This window comes from Aphanomyces astaci (assembly GCF_000520075.1).
Source record: "Aphanomyces astaci strain APO3 unplaced genomic scaffold supercont1.13, whole genome shotgun sequence".
NCBI classification, from domain to species: domain Eukaryota; phylum Oomycota; class Saprolegniomycetes; order Saprolegniales; family Verrucalvaceae; genus Aphanomyces; species Aphanomyces astaci.
In genome coordinates, this window is record NW_009798276.1 from 220,690 (window position 1) to 240,304 (window position 19,615).

General features: G+C 53.3%; 8 protein-coding genes across 13 annotated transcripts; 2 read left to right on the forward strand and 6 right to left on the reverse strand.

Moving 5' to 3' along the window:
- Positions 1-5: 5 nt before the first annotated feature.
- Positions 6-2,356, reverse strand: H257_06525. 2 transcript variants are annotated; one of them, XM_009831777.1, is made up of 4 exons: positions 1,206-2,356; positions 1,005-1,151; positions 378-948; positions 6-328 (listed from the first exon to the last, which is right to left on the reverse strand). In XM_009831777.1, the coding sequence occupies exons 1-4, from the start codon at positions 2,322-2,324 to the stop codon at positions 183-185; spliced, it is 1,983 nt and encodes a 660-aa protein (XP_009830079.1). In that variant the 5' UTR covers positions 2,325-2,356; the 3' UTR covers positions 6-182. The 2 variants fall into 2 exon arrangements, with proteins under 2 accessions (XP_009830079.1, XP_009830080.1); XM_009831778.1 differs by having other exon boundaries at positions 6-948.
- A 106-nt stretch (positions 2,357-2,462) lies between these two features.
- On the forward strand, positions 2,463-3,619 carry H257_06526 (translation elongation factor Ts). The gene has a single exon (XM_009831779.1). The coding sequence runs from the start codon at positions 2,470-2,472 to the stop codon at positions 3,466-3,468; it is 999 nt and encodes a 332-aa protein (XP_009830081.1). The 5' UTR covers positions 2,463-2,469; the 3' UTR covers positions 3,469-3,619.
- Positions 3,620-3,811: 192 nt separating this feature from the next.
- Positions 3,812-5,410, reverse strand: H257_06527 (hypothetical protein). The gene is made up of 5 exons (XM_009831780.1): positions 5,303-5,410; positions 5,069-5,182; positions 4,908-5,005; positions 4,490-4,861; positions 3,812-4,224 (listed from the first exon to the last, which is right to left on the reverse strand). Exons 1-5 carry the CDS (start codon positions 5,385-5,387, stop codon positions 3,895-3,897), a joined length of 999 nt encoding a protein of 332 aa, XP_009830082.1. The 5' UTR covers positions 5,388-5,410; the 3' UTR covers positions 3,812-3,894.
- Positions 5,411-5,697: 287 nt separating this feature from the next.
- H257_06528 (hypothetical protein) lies at positions 5,698-7,198 on the forward strand. The gene is made up of 4 exons (XM_009831781.1): positions 5,698-5,913; positions 5,978-6,185; positions 6,231-6,319; positions 6,366-7,198. The coding sequence occupies exons 2-4, from the start codon at positions 5,985-5,987 to the stop codon at positions 6,988-6,990; spliced, it is 915 nt and encodes a 304-aa protein (XP_009830083.1). The 5' UTR covers positions 5,698-5,913; positions 5,978-5,984; the 3' UTR covers positions 6,991-7,198.
- Positions 7,101-10,173, reverse strand: H257_06529 (the record flags this gene model as incomplete). 2 transcript variants are annotated; one of them, XM_009831782.1, is made up of 7 exons in its annotated part: positions 7,101-7,656; positions 7,706-8,150; positions 8,234-8,494; positions 8,599-8,683; positions 8,960-9,184; positions 9,473-9,970; positions 10,018-10,173. In XM_009831782.1, 7 exons carry the CDS (start codon positions 10,171-10,173, stop codon positions 7,212-7,214), a joined length of 2,115 nt encoding a protein of 704 aa, XP_009830084.1. In that variant the 3' UTR covers positions 7,101-7,211. The 2 variants fall into 2 exon arrangements, with proteins under 2 accessions (XP_009830084.1, XP_009830085.1); XM_009831783.1 differs by having other exon boundaries at positions 7,101-8,150.
- Positions 10,174-10,193: 20 nt separating this feature from the next.
- On the reverse strand, positions 10,194-15,071 carry H257_06530 (hypothetical protein). Of its 4 annotated transcripts, XM_009831785.1 has the most exons (17): positions 14,605-15,071; positions 14,414-14,533; positions 14,169-14,345; positions 13,895-14,095; positions 13,445-13,713; positions 13,153-13,338; positions 13,049-13,097; positions 12,838-12,918; positions 12,632-12,748; positions 12,302-12,553; positions 12,114-12,230; positions 11,991-12,034; positions 11,727-11,868; positions 11,441-11,670; positions 11,280-11,399; positions 11,029-11,154; positions 10,194-10,980 (listed from the first exon to the last, which is right to left on the reverse strand). In XM_009831785.1, exons 1-17 carry the CDS (start codon positions 15,055-15,057, stop codon positions 10,320-10,322), a joined length of 3,345 nt encoding a protein of 1,114 aa, XP_009830087.1. In that variant the 5' UTR covers positions 15,058-15,071; the 3' UTR covers positions 10,194-10,319. The 4 variants fall into 4 exon arrangements, with proteins under 4 accessions (XP_009830087.1, XP_009830086.1, XP_009830089.1 ...); XM_009831784.1 differs by having other exon boundaries at positions 10,194-11,154; XM_009831787.1 differs by having other exon boundaries at positions 11,280-11,670.
- Positions 15,072-15,218: 147 nt separating this feature from the next.
- Positions 15,219-17,124, reverse strand: H257_06531 (hypothetical protein). Its single transcript, XM_009831788.1, has 8 exons — positions 17,039-17,124; positions 16,791-16,958; positions 16,614-16,723; positions 16,404-16,556; positions 16,207-16,353; positions 16,022-16,151; positions 15,695-15,961; positions 15,219-15,411 (listed from the first exon to the last, which is right to left on the reverse strand). Exons 1-8 carry the CDS (start codon positions 17,096-17,098, stop codon positions 15,250-15,252), a joined length of 1,197 nt encoding a protein of 398 aa, XP_009830090.1. The 5' UTR covers positions 17,099-17,124; the 3' UTR covers positions 15,219-15,249.
- A 356-nt stretch (positions 17,125-17,480) lies between these two features.
- H257_06532 (hypothetical protein) lies at positions 17,481-19,251 on the reverse strand. Its single transcript, XM_009831789.1, has 2 exons — positions 18,110-19,251; positions 17,481-18,043 (listed from the first exon to the last, which is right to left on the reverse strand). The coding sequence occupies exons 1-2, from the start codon at positions 19,227-19,229 to the stop codon at positions 17,664-17,666; spliced, it is 1,500 nt and encodes a 499-aa protein (XP_009830091.1). The 5' UTR covers positions 19,230-19,251; the 3' UTR covers positions 17,481-17,663.
- Positions 19,252-19,615: the final 364 nt, after the last annotated feature.

Genomic DNA, 19,615 nt, shown 5'->3' on the forward strand with positions numbered 1-19,615 from the left:
TTTCGTCTGGTTATTAAAACCAGCCAATCAAATCGCACCAAAGTCTGATTTAAAATTTACGCGCGCAATTCATTCGAAATTTTCCCCGCTTTCTCACACGGCCTCAAGAAGTTGCGCCTTTATGACGACGAAAGGATGGCGGCGACGTGTCTAGCTCGATGGAGCGGCGCTAATCATGTTGCTTAGGGCTGTGGATCCAAGTGCGGAGCGATCACTGCCAACCACATGCTGTTGGCGTCCAAACGGCCTCGGAAGATGCTCGGACCGATCAACTGACTCAGCTGCTTGGTGCATTCGACGGCGGCAAACTTGGCCAACCGATGTGTTCCTACACGACAACATGACTGGGGATGGTCATGCAGGTACCGACGGTGTACCCTGCAGCGTCAATGCCAACGGATCGAAGAACAGTTCAATATGTCGCTTGAACACTTGCTTGCCCAGCGACGCTCCGATGACTGGCAATTGCTTCCACAACGTTTCCTGCAAGATGGAAGTTTGGGGGAAATGGCGCAAAATCGACGCGTCCACGAGGGCGGGGAAGAGTGCAATCGCGTCGGCTTGGGCCTCTTTAGTCGCACACATCTCCCGAACCAAATAGATCGCGCCATCGGTGTGGGACCACAAAGCATGGCCAGCAGCGGGGTCATGATCGTGGCATAAATCATGATCCGTCGCCCGTTTCAGCTGGCGCGGTTCAAACGAGCAGCACGAGAACCGCTGCTTGGTGCTGTGTGCGACCTCCGACTTGACTAGCGCGTCGTACGCAGCTTGGCTCATCGCAGGTTGGTCCTTGGCTTTGCCGAGAAACGTGGCAGCCAACTCGACAATTTGTTTGCGCAGCGCTTCGTCTGTTGGGTACGCGCGCAAGACACTTCCTAGCGCCACCGCGGCATCTTCGCGCACGCTCCACACGTCGTCCGACAAGTGCACGGTCCACCACTTCAACTACAATGTCCAAACCCTGTAAGCACATAGATGAGAAAATGGCAAATCAAACGTACCAAGGCCGGCAACGAAGCACGGCATTCTGTCGGAAATGCCAAAACAACTTGGGAGGACGCGGCACACGCGGCGTCGCTGACTGTAAACACATCGTCCTGCAGGCATATCCGCGCGGCGCGAAGCAAGTCGAGCACATGCGGTTGAACCTACAAAGTGATTGAGGCATTTTGGTCCAGGAGCATGGAAGGTATGGATGTTACCGCCGCGGCGTCGACTCGGGCAACGAGCTCGCCAATGCAAATGCATGCCGCTTCACGGACAAACGGGTTGTCGGCGTCCGTGGCGTCCACGTAGCATTGCACGCATTCGGCGGTGAATTGCGCGACAACATGGCGACCAGTCTCGCCCATGACCTTGGCCCACGTGTCGCGCGAGTACGCTTTGACGCCGTCGGCAACATAATGCCGATTCAAACACATGCGCGGTACGAGTTTGGCGTAGAAGAGCGGGCGTTCGTCGTGGACGTCACAGAGCAGGAGAAACGAACGTGTGGCTTGGGATGCCGTGAGGCGCACTTCGCTCCATGGATCCTGGAGGCCGCGGACCAAGCAATCGGCGATCGCATGGCCGAGCGATGGATGGGCCATGATGTATCGCGGCGGAAGCACAGACTTGTGAAGGACATGGAGCGTTTCAAACCCGACGTTGCGTACGTGTCGGTTGCCGTGCTTGACGCTGCGAACGACGATCGAATGGAAGAAAGCAAAGTCGTCGGCTTCGAGCGCCGCTAAAAACGCAGGACCGAGGCCTTGGACCAACGACTTAAACGTAAGCAGTGTCGTTTCGAGGCTCTTGAACCCGGAAATGTCGTCCAGGCGGTGTGGCGACGTGGGCGTGGACAAGGGCGACGCGAGTGGGATGGACGTGTCGAAGTACGAGAAATACTCTTCCTCGTTGACTTCCTCGAATTCGGGCGAGCGCGTAATGTTGCATTCGATGATGTCCATCAATTCTTCGCGGAATGCATCATACACTCCGGCACCGCGAACTGCACTAAGCGCACCGAGAGCTTTGCCCACGAGTCGACGGACACGGGGTTCCAAGTGCTCCAGATTGGCATGGCATCGATCCACCACGAGTTCCCACGTGTCGGAGTGAGCATCCAACGTCAAGGCATGGGCACTCGCGATAAGGAATCCTACAGCCAGCACATCCCATCTCGGAGGATCCAGCGTTCCGAGGAAGCGAGGAATCATCGATACAAACACATCCGAGCTAGGTTTCTGCATGAGAGTTTCAGCCGCCTCGATGATGGACGCCGGAAGGTTTTCGCGGCGAAGCAAACTGCGCAGCGCACTCTCCACGTTGGACAGCTCCATGTTACTTTTCGAAATATGGAAGTGGCCGACGCTTTTTTCTGCGATGAATGTGCTAGAAATATTCGCATCATTTTAGCCAATCCAATTCGCGCATCAATGAAGGGGTCCAAACCACCACTCGACACAAATCGAATTTTACACGAAAATGCTACACCGCGCCACGTCCATCGTCGCTCGCCGCGTCCTGCTGGCTCCCATGCCTTCTGCGCGTTGCATGAGCGCCTACGCACCCAACATCGAAGACATCAAGAAGCTGCGATCGGCGTCCCAAGCACCGATGGGCGACGTGAAGAAAGCGCTCGTGGCGTCGGAGGGCGACTTTGACGCGGCCTACGAATGGTTGCGCAAAAAAGGCATCGCGACGGCCACGAAGAAGGCTGGCCGCGTGGCCGCCGAAGGTCTCGTGGGTCTGTTCGTGGATTCGGACAAGAAGCGCGGCGCGATCGTCGAAATGAACAGCGAGACGGACTTTGTCGCGCGCAACGAGCAGTTCCAAGCGCTGCTCGCCGACATCACGCGCACCGTCCATGCTGACTCTGCGTTCATTGGCAACTACGACACCGCGGCGCTCAATGTCCTCTCGTTGAACGACCGCAACGTCGGCGACTTCATCCCCGAACTCATTGGCCGTGTGGGCGAAAACCTCGTGCTGCAACGCGCGACCACGGTCGCCGTCACCCGCGGCGTCGTGGCGCAATACGTCCATCGCGTCGCCTCTGCGAGCCTGAACCTTGGCCAAGCAGGTGCGTTGGTGGGTCTGGAAGTGTCCAAGGAACTATCCGAGGCTGAGCGCGTCGAGTTGGAAGCCGTGGGCAAGAAGCTCGCCATGCACATCGTGGCGGCCAAGCCTCGCTTCCTCAACCGCGAGTCCGTCCCGGCCGACCGCGTCGCGGCGGAGCGCGCATTTGTGCTGGAACAGGTGGCCGAGCAAGCCAAGTCCAAGCCCGCGAACGTCGTCGAGAAGATGGTGGACGGTCGCATGAACAAGTTCTTTGGCGAAGTGACGTTGATCGACCAGCAGCATTTGGTCGAAGAAGGGTCGCCCAAGGTGTCTGTTGTGCTGGACAAAGCCGCGGCCAAGCTCGGCACGACCATTTCGCTCACGGCGTTCCAGCGCTACGAAATCGGTGAAGAGCAACTATAGACACACAATATATCCTTGACAACAAAACCAAACGATAGATATGCTACATGTACAGTATATTGTCTTTCTTTTACCCCAAATTTGGACTTTTGGGCTGACTCGCCAAATCTATTTACAGTTAATGTATGTATGTACAGTATCGATCGATTATTCATACTGAATTTTGTATGTAAAAAGGTGTGCTGTGGTGATGGGTATCACACTAATTGAAATCATACACTAATTTGACATTGATCACGGTGGCCTGCAACCTGATTGGCTAAATCATTGTGCCGATTCTCCTGTCCATTTGGTTGTGTCGTCATGTCGCGCTCCAGTTTAGAATAAACACAAAAACAATATTTTATCCCTCAACACGGGCACTTTATATAGTGTGCGTGCTGCTCCACACGTGAAAACAAAACGGGACTTAACGTTAGGTTAACGTTAGGGTGAAAAATACTGACTGTAGATCAGAGCGATCACTGCGACAAGCACCACCGACGCAATGCCAGCGGTCTGTAGCGCGGCAGTTGAAGGCGATGACGTGGCAGAAGGAGCGTCGAGGGGGGCAGTCGTCGTCGTGTTGGCCTTGCCCAGTTTCGCATACAGTTGCTTATCCTTGACCTTTTGCGCCTCCCGCTTTTCCTTGACGAGAGGCACGAGTTCGCGGATGGCTTTGTTGGTCGGGTCGATCTCCAATGCTTCTCGGATATAACTCGTCGCTTCGCTGCATTCCCCTTGTTGGTAGGCCATTTGTGCCAGTCTATACCATGCCTGCAAGCAAACAACATCATGTGGTTGGTCATATTCCAGGTTTTCTACATGTATATATATATATTTGTTGTGTTCTGCCATCTAATTCATATATATATATGTATCATGGGATTCAAAAAGCAAACGTGCCAAATGCAAAATATAGGGGCCTAACTATTTAGCCAATCATCAGCCAGGAGAAAAGTTGAAAAAATCCACACGTAATTAGTGTGTGACGACAAAAAATAGTGTTATCGAGTCCAAATCTTGGTGTAGTAATAAGTACCTTCATGTTTTTGGCATCAACTTGCAGCACTTCGCGGCACGAGTCCTTGGCTTCCTTGTACTTGCCCAGTTTGCACTGGACATTGGCGACGTTGTTGCCGAGCGCGACCACGAGCTGCTTGCAGCTTTCGTTCTGGGCAAAGTCTTCGTCCGTGTTCCACTTTTCGAGCACTTTGAGCGCTTTCTTGTAGCAGTTGATCGCGTACGAGTAGTTTTTGTCGTTGAACCATCGGTTCCCACTCTGCTTTTTCTTGTTCGCTTCGACAATCAGCTCGTCGTTGGTCATTTCGTCGGGCATCTTTCGCTCCGACACCCACGCGTCAAGCGTAATGATGAATTTGATGGACGATTGCGACAACTGGTCGTCGTCGGCCTACATCATGTAGCGTCAACACGACACGTCATATGGAGCATATCACCTCGACTTCGCCGCCAACGTTGCCATATGCAAATCGAGACTCGCAATGCACTTGCACCACTTCGCCCACACGCATCACACGCCCCATGAGCTCCAGCACTAACGATGTAGAAAGCGGTTGTGAGCACGCGTCCAACTAGGAGGACAAGGACAAAGTTGTACCAGCAAAGGTCTCGTTGTCGCCAATGCGAAATGACACCTGGGTGTCGTCCGAGATCTTGGCATCCGTTTCCAAGTCGTAGCTTCTGTATGTCATGGTCACTTCATCCCCAAATTCTATCCATGCCAAGGGATGGTTAGTCTTGTGTCGAAGACACTTCAACATCCACGGATGGAATGGTCGAACTCCCGCTGTGTCCGCATTTCGGCGGCGTTTGTCGCTTTACTTGCGCGTACCTGCTTTCTTGCCATCGCTGTACTTGAGGGTCTTCTTCCGAATTGCGCCGGTTCCCAGCACATCTTCAAACCCTTCCTCGACCATGTGCGTCTGTCTCCGTTGGAATTTTGCAATTGTTGTGGATGTAATGATTTTAACCAATCAAATACACTTATATCCTTTATAGCCAATCATTTCATGTTATCTTTACCTTTTATATTTTCTTATTGAACCCAAGTGTATTTTGAATAATTCCATTTCTCCTTGTCAGTTGAAGTAGGCACTGCTCAAATAAGTACGAAAGCGTACGTTTAATAGCCGAATTCGAGCCAATCACCGATGTGAATGGGTTGTAATATCGATTTTCATGGTTCATATATAGAGTGTCAAAGGTAATTTTATACCTAACGAATGTAACGACCAACAGAACCATGAGTTCATAAGAACACAAAGGCGAAGTTGCAAACTCCGCTCCCCAGACAATCCGCACGTCCGCCCGCTGATTGCCGCCGCTGCATCCATCGTTCGCGCGCCTACTCCCTGCAATACCCGCGAGCTCAGATCGGTATTGCCCATTGCCTCGTTGCATCCCGTCACGCCAAACACCCTCCAGCATCTCCAATTGATCGAGGTATCGTAAATCGTTGTCGTCCACAGCTCGCGCTCTCAGTGTGACTAATCCGCGCCAAGTGTAGCCTCCTCATGACGTCTGTGGATATGCCAATGACGTCCATGTCGGACAAATCACTCTCGTACCACGGGAGATCCGAGGACACTCAGACAGACGGTGGAAAATCGAAACATGCCAAGTCGGACAAACTGGCCAAACACGACCGGTCCCCCGTACATGCCAAGAAAGTGATGTATCCCCCTCGACTCCTTGTGGACTTTAACTCCCTCCACGTGCGTCATGCATTACCTCCACACACGAACCTCATGTGGCTGTAGATCGAAGCACTCAACAAGTACGTTGCGTTTTACCAGATCCCTGTCCGTGAAGAGTGCACGAAGGACGAACTCGCTGCACTTGTCGCAAGGTACCGCCGCCTCCATCTTCCCATTATCTTATGCCGTCTGTTGTAGGCACTTTGATGGGTCGCTTGAAGTCGAAGAAGACGAATCGATCCTGTCGTTTGTGACGCGAGTACGGAACGGAGAAAAGACGACTCGGGTCCGTCCTCCCGTGCCGAAGCCCGCATCATCGCTCAAGAAAACTGCTCGAGGCAACGATGAAACGAAAGCCGCCGCTGTGTCGGCCTCGACAACAGCGACGTCCACCACGACTGGCAAGCGCGGCCGAGAAGACGATGACCCCGACAACGATGACCACGCCGACGCGTCCGTGGCCGTGCCCCCCCCTCCGTCCAAGAAACCATTGAAGGGGAAACCCAAGGAAAAGTCGTCGAACGACAGCAAGAGCAAGAAGAACGACGACAACGAGCTCTACTGCGTGTGCAACCTGCCAGGATACGGCGCCATGATTGCATGCGACGGCGAGCAATGTCCGAACCCGAGTCAGTGGTATCATTTGGAATGTGTCGGGTTCTCCGACGGCCAACACCCGGACACGTGGTTCTGTCCTGAATGCGACCCCAAGGCGTTTGCCGCCGTCCAGAAGAAGAAGAAGAAGTCCAACCGCAGCGGTGGAGGCTCGGGCGACGACAAGTCGTCCAAAGGCTCGTCCAGTGGCTCGGGGTTGCGGCGGTAGATACAGCCATCCATCCGTTCTTGCGTCGTTAAGTGGTCCTCCACGGCAGAACAATCATGTGAAAAACAACATGGAGAGATTTTTAAAGAATAATTGGTTCATTTGATTGTGAATAAATGAATGATCTATTAGGCAGCTTGATTCATTCACTTGTTATAATATAAATGAATGATCTATTGAGAGAAATCGATGGTTCATCCTTGAGTTGATCCTTGAGTTGATCATGAGGATGGGAGGTTCAACGCGTGATGGAGGAACACGATTTCGTCGGCGGCCGCTTCGAGTTGGTCCAGGCGGCCGAGGCCGTTGAAATGGCCGCCGTCGTCGCTCACTTTACACCACAACACGAGGTCGGGGGACTTTGGCTTTAGTTGCCGAAAGTGCCGCACCCACCGAAGTGGTTCCCAATAATTCACGCGCATGTCGTTGAGTGCCGTGGTGACGAGCATGGCAGGGTACTGCGCGTGGTCGGAGCGAAGGTTGTCGATAGGCGAGTACGACTGGATGTAGGCTCGCACGGCGGCGTCCGCGGTGGGATTCCCCCACTCGTCGTATTCATGGACTGTGAGAGGCAGCGACGGGTCCTGCATCGTCGTAGCAATGTCCAGAAACGGCACGTTCAACACCACTGCCGCCACCAGGTGCGGGTACTCGTTGGCCACGACCCTACATATACATCATAACGTTAACATTTCACCAGCATTCGGCATCTTACCCGACAAGGAGACCACCGGCCGACGTGCCTTTGGCCGCAAGCAGTCGACGTGTGGTGATGCCAGTGGCCACGAGGTGCCGACAACACGCGGCAAAGTCCACAAACGAGTTCTTCTTCAGCATTCCGTGTCCTTGAGCATGCCAGTCCAGCCCTAGTTCGCCGCCGCCCCGCACATGCGCATACGCCAACACCCATCCACGCTGCAACATCGACAGCGCTTCCATGTCGAAGCCCGTGTCGAGATTCATGCCGTACGCCCCGTACCCCACGACAAGCGTCGGGTTGGAACCGTCCAGTTTCATGTCCTTGCGGTGGACAAGCGTCATGGGCACCGACACCACCGCCGCCGCATCATCGTCCGTCGAGGCGACGTGCACGCGGCGGCAAGTAAACTCGTCGGCGTCAAAGTTTACGGCCGCGTCTTGGTTGAGCACGTCCAGTTGTCCTAACAACGGCGGCGACATCCATCGTCGTCAGTGGGTTAAATAAGCAAGGGATGATGGAATCGATAAGTCGTGATGTACGTACGTCTATGCAAGTCATATTGGTAGACGATTTCCGGGACCAGCGGCGTGGACAAGGAGAAGCGGACGACGTTGTCGTAAAAGCCTCGGTTTGGACACGGATGGAGCACGCAACAAGCATGCTGGGGAGGAAGCGGCAGCATGTACGAGTCCTGCGGCGACTGCAGCGGCACGATGCGGACGCGGGGAAGGCCGGCGGCGGCTCGTTCGTACAGCACGACAAAGTCTTGGAATAGATCCATTTCATCAATCTTGGCCGACGGGCCTATGTACGTACGTACGTCGATGACATTAACCATAGTTTCCGCATTGCATGATGAGTGAATGTACTCAGGAACGAACTACTATAGTAGGAAGGTAGGTACCTACCACTGTGGGAGCTGGACGGTGGCATCAAGTCCATCCAGTGGCCACGCTGTGAGTCCATCATAACCACAAGTTTGTAGTTTCCGGCCTAGAGTGCATTGAAAATATATTATGTTGAGATGGGGACATTTAGAAATGAACTGTCATCGATCTATTATTGTCCAATCCAGTCGAAACTCGAGCCGTCACCAGTATCAAATGTCTTCTTCACAGAATACATTAAAGGACCGCCTAAGCCAATCAAATCACGTTCTGTCGAATTTCTGCCAATCCTCAGCAAATCAGGTATATACTACATGTTGTATGGCATAGTTTGTACAAACTTCAATTTGATTACGAATCAAAAGTCCACATTCATTCGTACGTGGTTGTCGTTGGTGACAATGTAAAAGGCATCGGTGGCGTGGTCGGCAAAGTACAAGACGTCGGGGTCGCGAGGACGGAGCAGTAGCGGCACCGCGGCGGCGTCCGTCGCGTCCAACGTGTGCACTTCCGACGACCGCTTCGAGTTTGCATTGATGAGGACGTACTGGTTGTCCTTGGTGAGCACCACGTCCACATACACGCTCGGGTCGCGCTCTTCAAATACCTGCAGCCAACCACAATCAAAACATACATCAAGGTTGGACGGGTAGAAATCTTGTTAACTGCAAGTCGATTTGAAATTGGAGTGGACCAAATATCCTCAGACAATGTCGACCAATCAAAACCAGAACGCGAATCAATTATTAGCCAATCAAATTCGCGCTTCGACCAAGTCCACATCGAATTGGTGTGTGCCTTCAATTAGTGTGACATTGGACGATTTTTGCATACGCCCTCCAAATCAGCTTTGGTCTTATGAAGAACTACAACATCGAGCACACAAACCACGTACGAGGACATCGTCGGCAATGGCGCCGGTGGGGCGATGGCGAAACACGCGGCTCGGACGGTGCATGGCGTCGGGCACGGTGTAGTATAGAGACCCGACGGTGTCCCATTCGATGCTGCGGACATGCTGACGTAGCTTGGTGGTGCGGGACGTCCGCAGGTCCTTCACGTACGCGTCGTAGAGCTCGTCGCCCGACTGGTCCATCGTGTAGGCAAGGAAGTGGCCGTCCGGCGATACTTTAAAGACGCCGATCTGGCCAAACGCGTCCATATCGTTCGGATTCAGCAGCACTTGCTCCGACTTTGTGTCGATGTGCTGTCGGCAGTATATGGGAAAATTGAGCCGAGGAAGGGTCTTCAAGTAGTATGCGTACATCCCAATGGTTTCGGGAATCGAATGGTCCGCCTCGTCCAACTTGAGCCGTTGCCGCATTTCCGTGTACAGCGCACGCTGGAACTTGCGGTACGGTTTGCTTTCCCGCCGCCAATGTGCATGTTCACCCTGGGATGGACTAGTATGTAGGTGGAAACGTCGTCACTTGAGCTTACCTCAAGGAACTTTTGAAGCTTTGGGTGCGATGGGTTAAGCAGCCAGTCCGACGACTTTGACGAGAATGAGCGAAACCATTGCGTGTTCTTTGGAAGCAGCATACGGTTCCATGATGCACTTCCGACCCGGCATAATACCGCTGGCCATGGCGCCATGATGAACACTCAAAAACAAGTTTATCCGGAATTTCGTTATCCAGAGCATTATCCGGATTATTATCCGGAACTCGACAAACAGTACTTTTACGCGCGCAGTTTCAAAATCGCGGTGAGGAGCTATCAAAGACGGATGGGATCATGCGTCATCGAATGGATAGCACCGGCAACTTAAGGAGATGGCTGGCAGACTTGGTGTGGCCGGAGAGCGGGATGGCCCGACGCTCCCTCCGCAACTCCTTCAACGCATCTTTGGACGACGGCTTGGCTACTTTTTCGGGGTTGCGAGGACGAAACAACTTGCGTTTCGCGTCCTCGAACGACGCCGCAGCAGTTGTGGTTGCAGTGATTATAGGAACAGGGGACTTGCTCTTGTCGTCTGGGCATTCTGGTGTGAACCAGCTTTGGATTTCGTGCATGTTGTCGACGTGGATCAAGTTTCCTCGAAGCTCCACAACGCACCCGCAGTCCATCGTCTTCAAAAAGGCCGCAAGAGCTCCCATGATATCGTTTTTGACGTTGTTGTTCAGCAGCATCAACGTTGTTACTGTGCTCGTCTCCATGGCGCGAAAAAGCGTTTTGGCCCCAACAGTGCCGACTCCGTTGTCGCTCAAGTCGAGAGTGTGCAGTGTCCGCGAGTTTCGAAACCCTGCAGCCAGTGCCGCGGCACCTGCGTCATGGATACGATTGCCGTGCAGGTCGAGGGTGTGCAGCACCGTGTTGATCGACAGCGCTTGGCCAAACGCTTCGCACGCGGCATCGGTCATCCCCACTCGTGCCAGCACGAGACGCTCCAAGTGCCCATACCTGTACGTTGTCACGATTCCAAAGCAGTCCATGCAAGAGGATACACACCGGCCAAAAAAGTAATCGCCCACGGCTTGGGCAATATGCATCGCGCCAACGTCGGTCAAGTCGTTGTCTTCGACAATCAAATGGCGCAGTTGAAAATGCGCCGTTTGCAAACACGTCGACAGGTCTCTACAATGCTCGTCATATGGACCACACATTTCCATATCCAAGCTGGAGTGTCGTATTGGATGGTTGATAGTACGGTAGAACCAAGTCAAAGTGGCATGATGGTATTTGTACAAGTGCCTGCCTACCTGCATGGCATGCATCCCGGGCTGTCTGCGACAATGTCGTTGCGACCAATGGCTAGGACGCGAAGATGCTTGAGATGGTTTCCCCGCAACGCTTCGACCAAGGCACTCATCCCAGCCCCCCTGACCAGACAGTCATTCCCCATGGTTTCGACATTTCATACATGACACGACTGCCACCGCCGACGAGCACCGTGTCCACAGAAGCCCCTCCGCCTTGACTCAACACTGCCGACAGAGCTGACCACGTCGAAGGCAGAGGTGGCGTGTGGAATTGCAGCACGAGCGTGGTTTGCTTTCGACGAACCATATCATTCAGCGTACTGGTCATATGACCCACATCAGTGGGCTCGGACACCAATGCCACCGTCCCCCGTGACGTTATCAGTGCGTCCTGACCACAAATATTGTTGCATCGCCTCATGTGTTTGAACACTGGCAACGACATACGTGAATCATGCGGTGTAGAATCGACGGCATCGGCGGCATGCGGACACGTCGAAGGCCACGGAGGCACAACCGGTCCTTCCGACCTCGGAACAACGCTTGGATGCGTCTTGCGTAAAAGTCCAAGTCTTGCTCGTCGTGCATCCTAGTTCGTCATCCACACAAGTTGGCCCATCCCCTCCCCTCAAGTGGGAAATGCAATTTGATGCATCCTCGAAATGTGCAAAGTCTCGAGAATGCTATATTGTCATGGCATATTCGACGTACAAAGCATCGTGGCCTCGCAAGAGCCGCTCCAGTAAAAACGATGCCTACACAATGCAATACATCCCCGTCGTCGTGAAAACCCTCACACTTGTCCAACCAGGTCAAGCGCACGTTTCTGCTTACTTCATTGATCGGGTCGTCTTGCATCCACGCGGCCCGCCGCCGCCGCCACCACGTCTGTATCTTTCTGCACTTTTCACGGCGGAGCTTGGCGCGCGCGTCGTCACGCTTTCGTTTGGCCTGCCGACGCGTACACGAAATTAGCCAGCCAGTTAGTTCACCTCTGCGAGACAAAGCGACGACTGGCGTACCTGACGCTGCAAGAACTGAACGACCAGTGATTTTTTCCGGCGATACAACCGCTGCAAATTCACCGCCAGCCGCTCCTTCTTGTGCCGTAGAATATGGCGTGTGTGCAGCAACGCGTTGCTTCGAATCGTGCGGAATCGGCGCTGGATCATGCATGCCGCGTCGTGCACCCGCAATTGTTCCGTACGACGGGCCTTGTCGGCTGCAAGAAGACGTTGATACTGCACACGCGTCCGGTGACCTCGTTCCAGTGTCTAGTACGCAAAAGCAACAAAGCCAATGTCAAAATTTCGCCATCAAAATCTCCTACTGGTCGTCTCAACAAGGCATACTTGAATGCGTACGGCGGCGTCCCGCTGGCGTTCAAATAGCGCGTGAAACGTCGGTGACAACGACTCGAGTTCGTCACGAAGCAAACGATCGTACGGTGCCAACGTCCACCGTGAAGTCTATACAGCCAAAACACATGAAAAAACAAAGCCCTTTTTCCGACTGATTTCAACAGGATTTTTGGCAAGTGTGAAGTCGAGCTGCGTACGATTGCATCGAATCGGCGGCGCCGGTTTGCCGCGTCGGCGTAGAAGATCCGCATGTGCGCCACAAACACTTTGGTACGTTTCTATGGAAAGGTATGGTCACATTGAGTAGGCCACCTCTTGACAAGTCGACGGCGCACGAGGCCAATTAGACATCACACTGGACGTAACCACTGCATAATTCATTTTCCCATTTCCAACACCACAACTTACTTGGATGCGTCGAGCGGCCATGTCTTGTGCAGCAAATAGAGCTGCATACCTACGTACAACGATCTGTCATATAGGAGGACTATATGGATATATTGGTGGTGTACAGTTCTGCTTTGTATTTGACCAGCAGCTTTCGTGCCCGCAGCGACGCATAAGGAGCAGCATTATACTGATCCACTGCGTTTTGAATCACCCATCGTTTGTGTCGTCTGGCGCTGTCACGGCCCCAAACACCTCGACACAAAGCGGCGAGTTTCACTTGACTGGCCACTTGCCCTGTCAACGGAGTGCTACAATCAAAAGCATGAGCACCCCGCCGTGAGTAATCTCCCTTGTCCATCAAAGTCAAAGACGTTCAGCCTCTTTCATGATGTTTCCCCAGACTCTCTCATGTACCTCCATTGCGACGGATACCATTGCAGCAGCATATCCCGCACATCATTGCGATATCGACCAAAGTACAAACTCGTTTCCATGGCGGCCACAGCCGGAATCATGTCGTTGGCCTTGAAAAAGAGCGACCCCAACGTATACCACATGGACGTCTCAGGCTCCCAGCAAAACGTCGTGCGATTCCACGATCGATCGGTCGTTACATCGATGCGTTTGATGCCTTCTTGCGCAGCGTCCACCGCCAACACCACGTCATCTCGGCGGTCAAAGTACTATGTGTTTCCATGTGTAGTGTGAGAAGCAACCGACAAAGGGTTGTATGTACATAATATGGTCACATCATACTATGAAGCATCCATCAACATCCAGTGGCTAATCTCGTTACCAACCATGATAAAAGCCACATAAATCACATAATCCCTAGATGGAGAGATCCCGATAGATTTCGAGTACCTGGACCCATACGTTCCACGTACTGCACTGTCGAAACCAGTCCAACCACCCACACCCGACGATGGGAGTCACAAGCCCAAGTCGCAACCCCACACGATACAGCTCTTCGTATGTTTTGGCAGCGTATTTGACTGTCCGAGGGAGGCCCGCCGCTTCGTGCACGCGTGCCGTGACGTACAACAGTGTCACGTACATGTCCGTCTACATGCGACAGAGTTCAAGCGTGTGAAATATCGAGAGAAATCGATTGTTTGAAGGAGAAATGGCAGATTACCTTGGTCACGTCTTTGTCAATGATAAACTTGCAGTAGTCGCAACATTGCTCGAGCATGTCTTGGCGAGCTTGGGGGTCGGTCGTTTTTGGCTGCTTCTTTTGAAACACAACGCTGTGAAACATCAAGATGGTCGCCCGCAGCACGACGTGGTCGGCATGGGCAAATTGGGGAAACGACTAAAGAGACACGAGTCAGTCAACAGCTCTTGCTTTCTTAACATGTCGACGGTTGGGAACGGTCGTACATAAAGGAGGGTCCGCACGACCCCTAGAGCTGCGTCGAATTCCCCCAAACATTCCAACACATGCGAAAACTCAAACAGCGCGAATGGATTCATTGCCACTTGGACAAACCGAAGGCCGTTCTACAAGGGTCAGTAACGTCATGTGTTCACTCTATTTGGCGCAATAATGGTCATTACGTTCTTTGGCCTACCTCAAAGCAAGACTTGGCGTCCCACAGCAAGCCCCAGTCGTGCGTTTGCTTCCACAACAAAAAGCACGCTCGACCCAGCGTTCGCCACATTTTCGCCGAGTTCGCGCCCAGGTACACTGCTTGGCTGAGTCGTTCGACGGCCTTGGCGTAGTGCTCGAGATGGAATTCGCTGTACCCTTGACGCTCGTAGCTCTTTGGGTCGTACGGGTACCAGTCAATGTACGCTTGATGGTACTGCGATATCACCGACAAGATGGCCCGCGTGAACCGCTCGTGGCTGCGGTTGAGCGCCGATTTGTTCGACTCAAACAGCTTGGCCTCGTCTGCCGGATCGAGCTTTGTCTTGTGCACTACCAGCGCATCGATTGACGTCACGTTTGTCCTCTTGACGGGTTTAGATTTCTTCTTGACGCCGTCGCGCTTTCGTCGCGGCGGAGGCGGCGCCACGCCCATGGCAGAATTTCGAGAGTTACCCAGTACGGCCTCTGATTGGCGCAATGGTGTAACGGTCAAGCAAAACAAACTCTTCGTTTTCAACAAAATGTTATCTTAATAATAACACCGATTAAAATAGTCCTCGTACTACTGTACTCATAATATTTTTCATAATGCGATGGGGGACAAACACATTTTTTATTTTAATGATTACATTCCAAATTCACCGAAAAAATCCACGTCTTTTTTCGTTTCTTTTTTGGGGGCCGGCGCAGCAGTCACGGGGGCTCGAGGCGCCGACGACGCCGCCGCCGCTAATGGTTCCGGCGCTTGGAACGACGTCGATGTCGGCGGCGCAGGAGGGACCGGGAGCTAGATATGACATGGCTTATAAAACGTTTCGAGACAATGCCTCTGTATAAATCGTATTGTCAAGTCGGTTCGAAATTATACAATCGAATGAGCAGCCCCAAATCGATATACGACCAATCAAAACCCAGATCACGAATCAAGTGGCCAATCAAATCCACTCTTCGATGAATTCAATATCGAATTCGTGTGTGACTGAAATGAGTGTGATCAATCAATCGATCGATAGATTTGGCGAAAATCAGCTCACAAAAGCCCAAATTTTGGGTCAAAAGGGCAAACGTACGCTGTCAAACGATGGTGTTCGAGCAGGGGCAGGCCGGTGGAATGTCGACGGAGACGCGCCAATTCCTTCGTACTTGGTGGTTTCAGGCAGGTTTGGGTTTGTGCGCGGGAAGAAGAGCCCCCCGTTGGAGTTGCCCGACGAGGTGGCGGCGTTCGGGTCGACATACGACTGCGCGTTCTTGAGCAACGACGACGTAGTGGACGTCAGGTACGACCAGCTCGACGAGGCCGTGGATTTCACCGAATTCGTGAGCTCCGGGTCTGTCAGCTATGCAGATCCAGCGATTAGCCACACATGCCAACCAGCGATATGTATCTCTCCACCTACTTTGGCTTGTACAGAGTTCCACGACGACGTGACCGTGTTGGCCAGCTCGGGGTTCTTGACCAGGCTGGCCGCGGACGTCGCCGCCGACGTCACGGTGGTGGAGAGCATGCTGAACGCAGACCCCAGAGAACTACGGACAACATGAGGGCACTTGAATATCGCTGTGTTCAAAACAGAAAACGCACCTCGTGACGTCGCCGTAGCCACCCCCGGCACCACCGCCGCTGCTGCTGGACGAAGACGTCGCGCCGCCACTCCCAATGCCTTGCATGCCCCCAGAACCAAACTTGGCGGCCATGCGAGCTCGCGCATCTTCCCGCAGGCGAAGTTGGCTACACGTATCGACCTTGACTCAAAAACACAAGCATGCAAAGTTTGATACCGGGCAACATAATCCTGTTCGGTTTCGCCCTTCAATGCTTCAACGCCGTTCGTGTCGCCGCCACTGGCATTAGCGCCACCGCCGTTCGGCAGCGAAGTTGGATCCCATCGAGGCAGTGGCGCAGGCGTGCTGCCCTCCACCAGCGCATTCAAACTAGTGCGAAGAGTATGAAGGACGTATTTCAACGGAAAGACGAGTGAGGAAGACTACCGGCTACGGAAGGCTTCGGCTTGAGGTGTGTTGTACTTTTGGGCAATGCTCAAGGTCTTGGGAACCCCGGCTTTGTCGAATTCACTTCGAAAATGATCGTTCCCGCCCAACTATAACACAGATGCAAGTATGTTAATCCCCAGCACAACATGGACGGTCGTCATGCGCACTTGGTACCTGCATCAAGCGGATCTGCTTGTCCGTCCACGAGTCCATGGACACAGATCGCACGAAGGACAGGTGCACGCCAAGGCCTCGATGACGGCCAGAGCATTCCAGGCACATGAATGTGCCGTAGGAGACCGTTGCCCACTGCGGGTACGGTGCGTCACAATCCACGCATTTCTACACCAACCGACAACGAATGCTGTCATGCTTCGATATCCGCCTCCATGCGTCAACAAAAAAGATCGTGATAGACGTACGTTGTTGCCAGGGAGCTTGCGCAATTCCTGCTGCACACTCAGGTCCATTTGGTGCGCCATGCCCACAAGACAGTAGTGCGTTCTCGTAGAATATCTGAATATGTGCAACATGACGGTGAAATGTTCCGGATACTTGTTCGAAAAATTCCGGATAATGTCGAAACACCTTGGGTTTGTATTCGATGGGCGTTGGGTGGTAGCGCCCAATCACAGGCAGCAAAGTGGCAACGCTGGCGGCTACAGCATCATGCAGCCGCGGTAAAGGGCTGATAGGGCGAGTCCTTGGAGCACAAAGCAGTGCCATGCTGTGGGCAGTCGACTTCGAAGCAAACTGTGGACACATCTTGGCGGTTTGGTACACATTGTGAGGCACGTACAGCGTTGCTGTAGTACCTGTGTAGGGGAGCGGACTACGATGTACCAGTTACTACAGTCGTGAAGTCTTCGTGAATCAAGGGAACACCAGTTTCGCTTCAGTGAACTCCGATGGGAGTGTAAATCAGTGTGGGGGAAGGTTGCTTTGTGCAGAAGGCGAGACCTACTATAAGGCTCGAGTCATTGGGCATTCACTGGTTCCAGTTAGAATACAAGTGTTGTTGTTTGTGTTCGTTTTATCGCAAACACATCACACATTCAAGCACACAACGCGGGTGTTGGTGAGGACGGCGACGGAGCAAGGGCCGAGAAACTGCAGACCGTAGATGGCTTCGTCGGTCGCGAGTTCATGCAGGTACGACGTGCGCACATGCGGCTTTGGCTGGTGCGCGTCGGGGCGGCCCTTGTACAGGTACACACGCTTTTCAAAGTCGGCCAAGACAGCCAGCGACCCGGATGGATGGAAGCCCATGTACTTCTTGTGTGTCTTTGACGCCTGCACGTACCCGAACGCGGGAAACGTGGATTCGTGGACCAACGACAGCGCCAGGGGCGTCGACTCGACGCGGAACACAAGCCCGTGGACGTCGTACTGGAAGAGCAGGCGGTCAGTGTATCTCGAGCTCGGGCCTAACCCACATAATTTAACATGGAGGACAAACAACGAGCATGAGCATCATCATCGTACGTACGTACCCAACACACTGAACCGGCGGCAATCAATCTCAAACGTGGCTGTGACAACGTTTGCACCGAAATGGAACGCGTAGAGCACGGCAGAGGCGTTCGGGTCGACATCGTCGCATTCTTCGTACCCGCCAAGCATCGAATCGGTCGTGGGAATTTCGAGCGGCGTGTCGGGCGGCAGGGCGGTCGACGGAGGCGGTGCTACGTGCAACGGCATGTCCAAGCTGCTGTACGGCGTCGTGGATGCGAGGAAGCGATCGTGCAGTGGCGTGCCCGTCAAGTCGTCGTGGCTCAACGGGGGCAGCGGCAGGTCGGGGTTTTGGACTTCGCCGGCAAACCCGAGGCCGGCGCGCGGCGCTTTGAAGACAGGGCCGCCGCCTTCGATTTCATGGTGTCGTTTGTGGGATGGGTGGCTCTGCACGGGAACTTTGAGGTCGTGGTCGCCTTCAACGAGGAACACAATGTCCTGATGGCCGTGAAAGTGGGCATACTTGACCGCTTTGCCGCCTTCGTGCACAAGAGTGGGATGGACGTGATGATGTGGCGCATGCAAATCGACTGTAAAGGCGTACACTGTGTGCGTTCCTGTAGCCGCATCCAGAGAACTGACCAGGGCGTGGAGGGATTCGTCGTTTGGAGTCACGTGCGCTTGAAGCAGGGTGAGCGATGTCGAAGGACCCAGAGGTGTCGACGACCACAACACGGACCAATGCCCATGCATGAATCCAAAGATGATGAACTCGCCGGTTCCGTCCGTAATCACTCCCATGTGCGCGGCCACAAAACGGACTGATGTGTTGTCCAAGCGCTTGTCCGCTGGTGTCGACACAAGTTGCGGAAACGTGAGCAGCGTGGTCTGTTGAGCGGCACCCTTTCCTTGTCCAGGGATTTGTACTTGCACAAGGTCGCCGTCACGACTGATGTAGTACAAACTGTCGTCCACGAACGGGTTGCGCGCGAGGCAGTTGTGGTACACGCGGGAGTTCCAGACTTCTTTCGTTGCGGTGGATGGGGCTTCCAGAGGGAGAAGTAGTGGGGCGCGAAGGTTTACGTCCACGGCAGTCTTCCCCTCCAGCGACAGAGCATAGTTCTCAAAGCTATCGTCGACCGCTTCCTTGTTGATCTCCATCGCCAAGTACTATTCAAAATGGTGGAGACAAAAAAATAGCACCATCCTTTTTGGCAAAATATACGTCGAATTGTCAATTCAATTTAGTGCCAATCAGAATTCATCTGGTTGTTCATTGGATAAAATGATTTCTCAACCACACAAGGTAAGCTGACACCATAAGAACTGGCCTCGACCAACTACAGTGTAACTCCACTTTCGAGAAACTCCACCTTTGCTTAACGTTATGCAAAGCAAATGAAGGCGCGCCATGGACTCAGCCATGCTTCGCCCAGGAGAAGTGGCAGCAGATGGGAGATTGGGTGATCCGTTTCATGCGGGTGATTGTGTTGTCGACTGGTGTGGCTCATAACGAAATTTCATTGGTCAGTAATCCACCAATCATC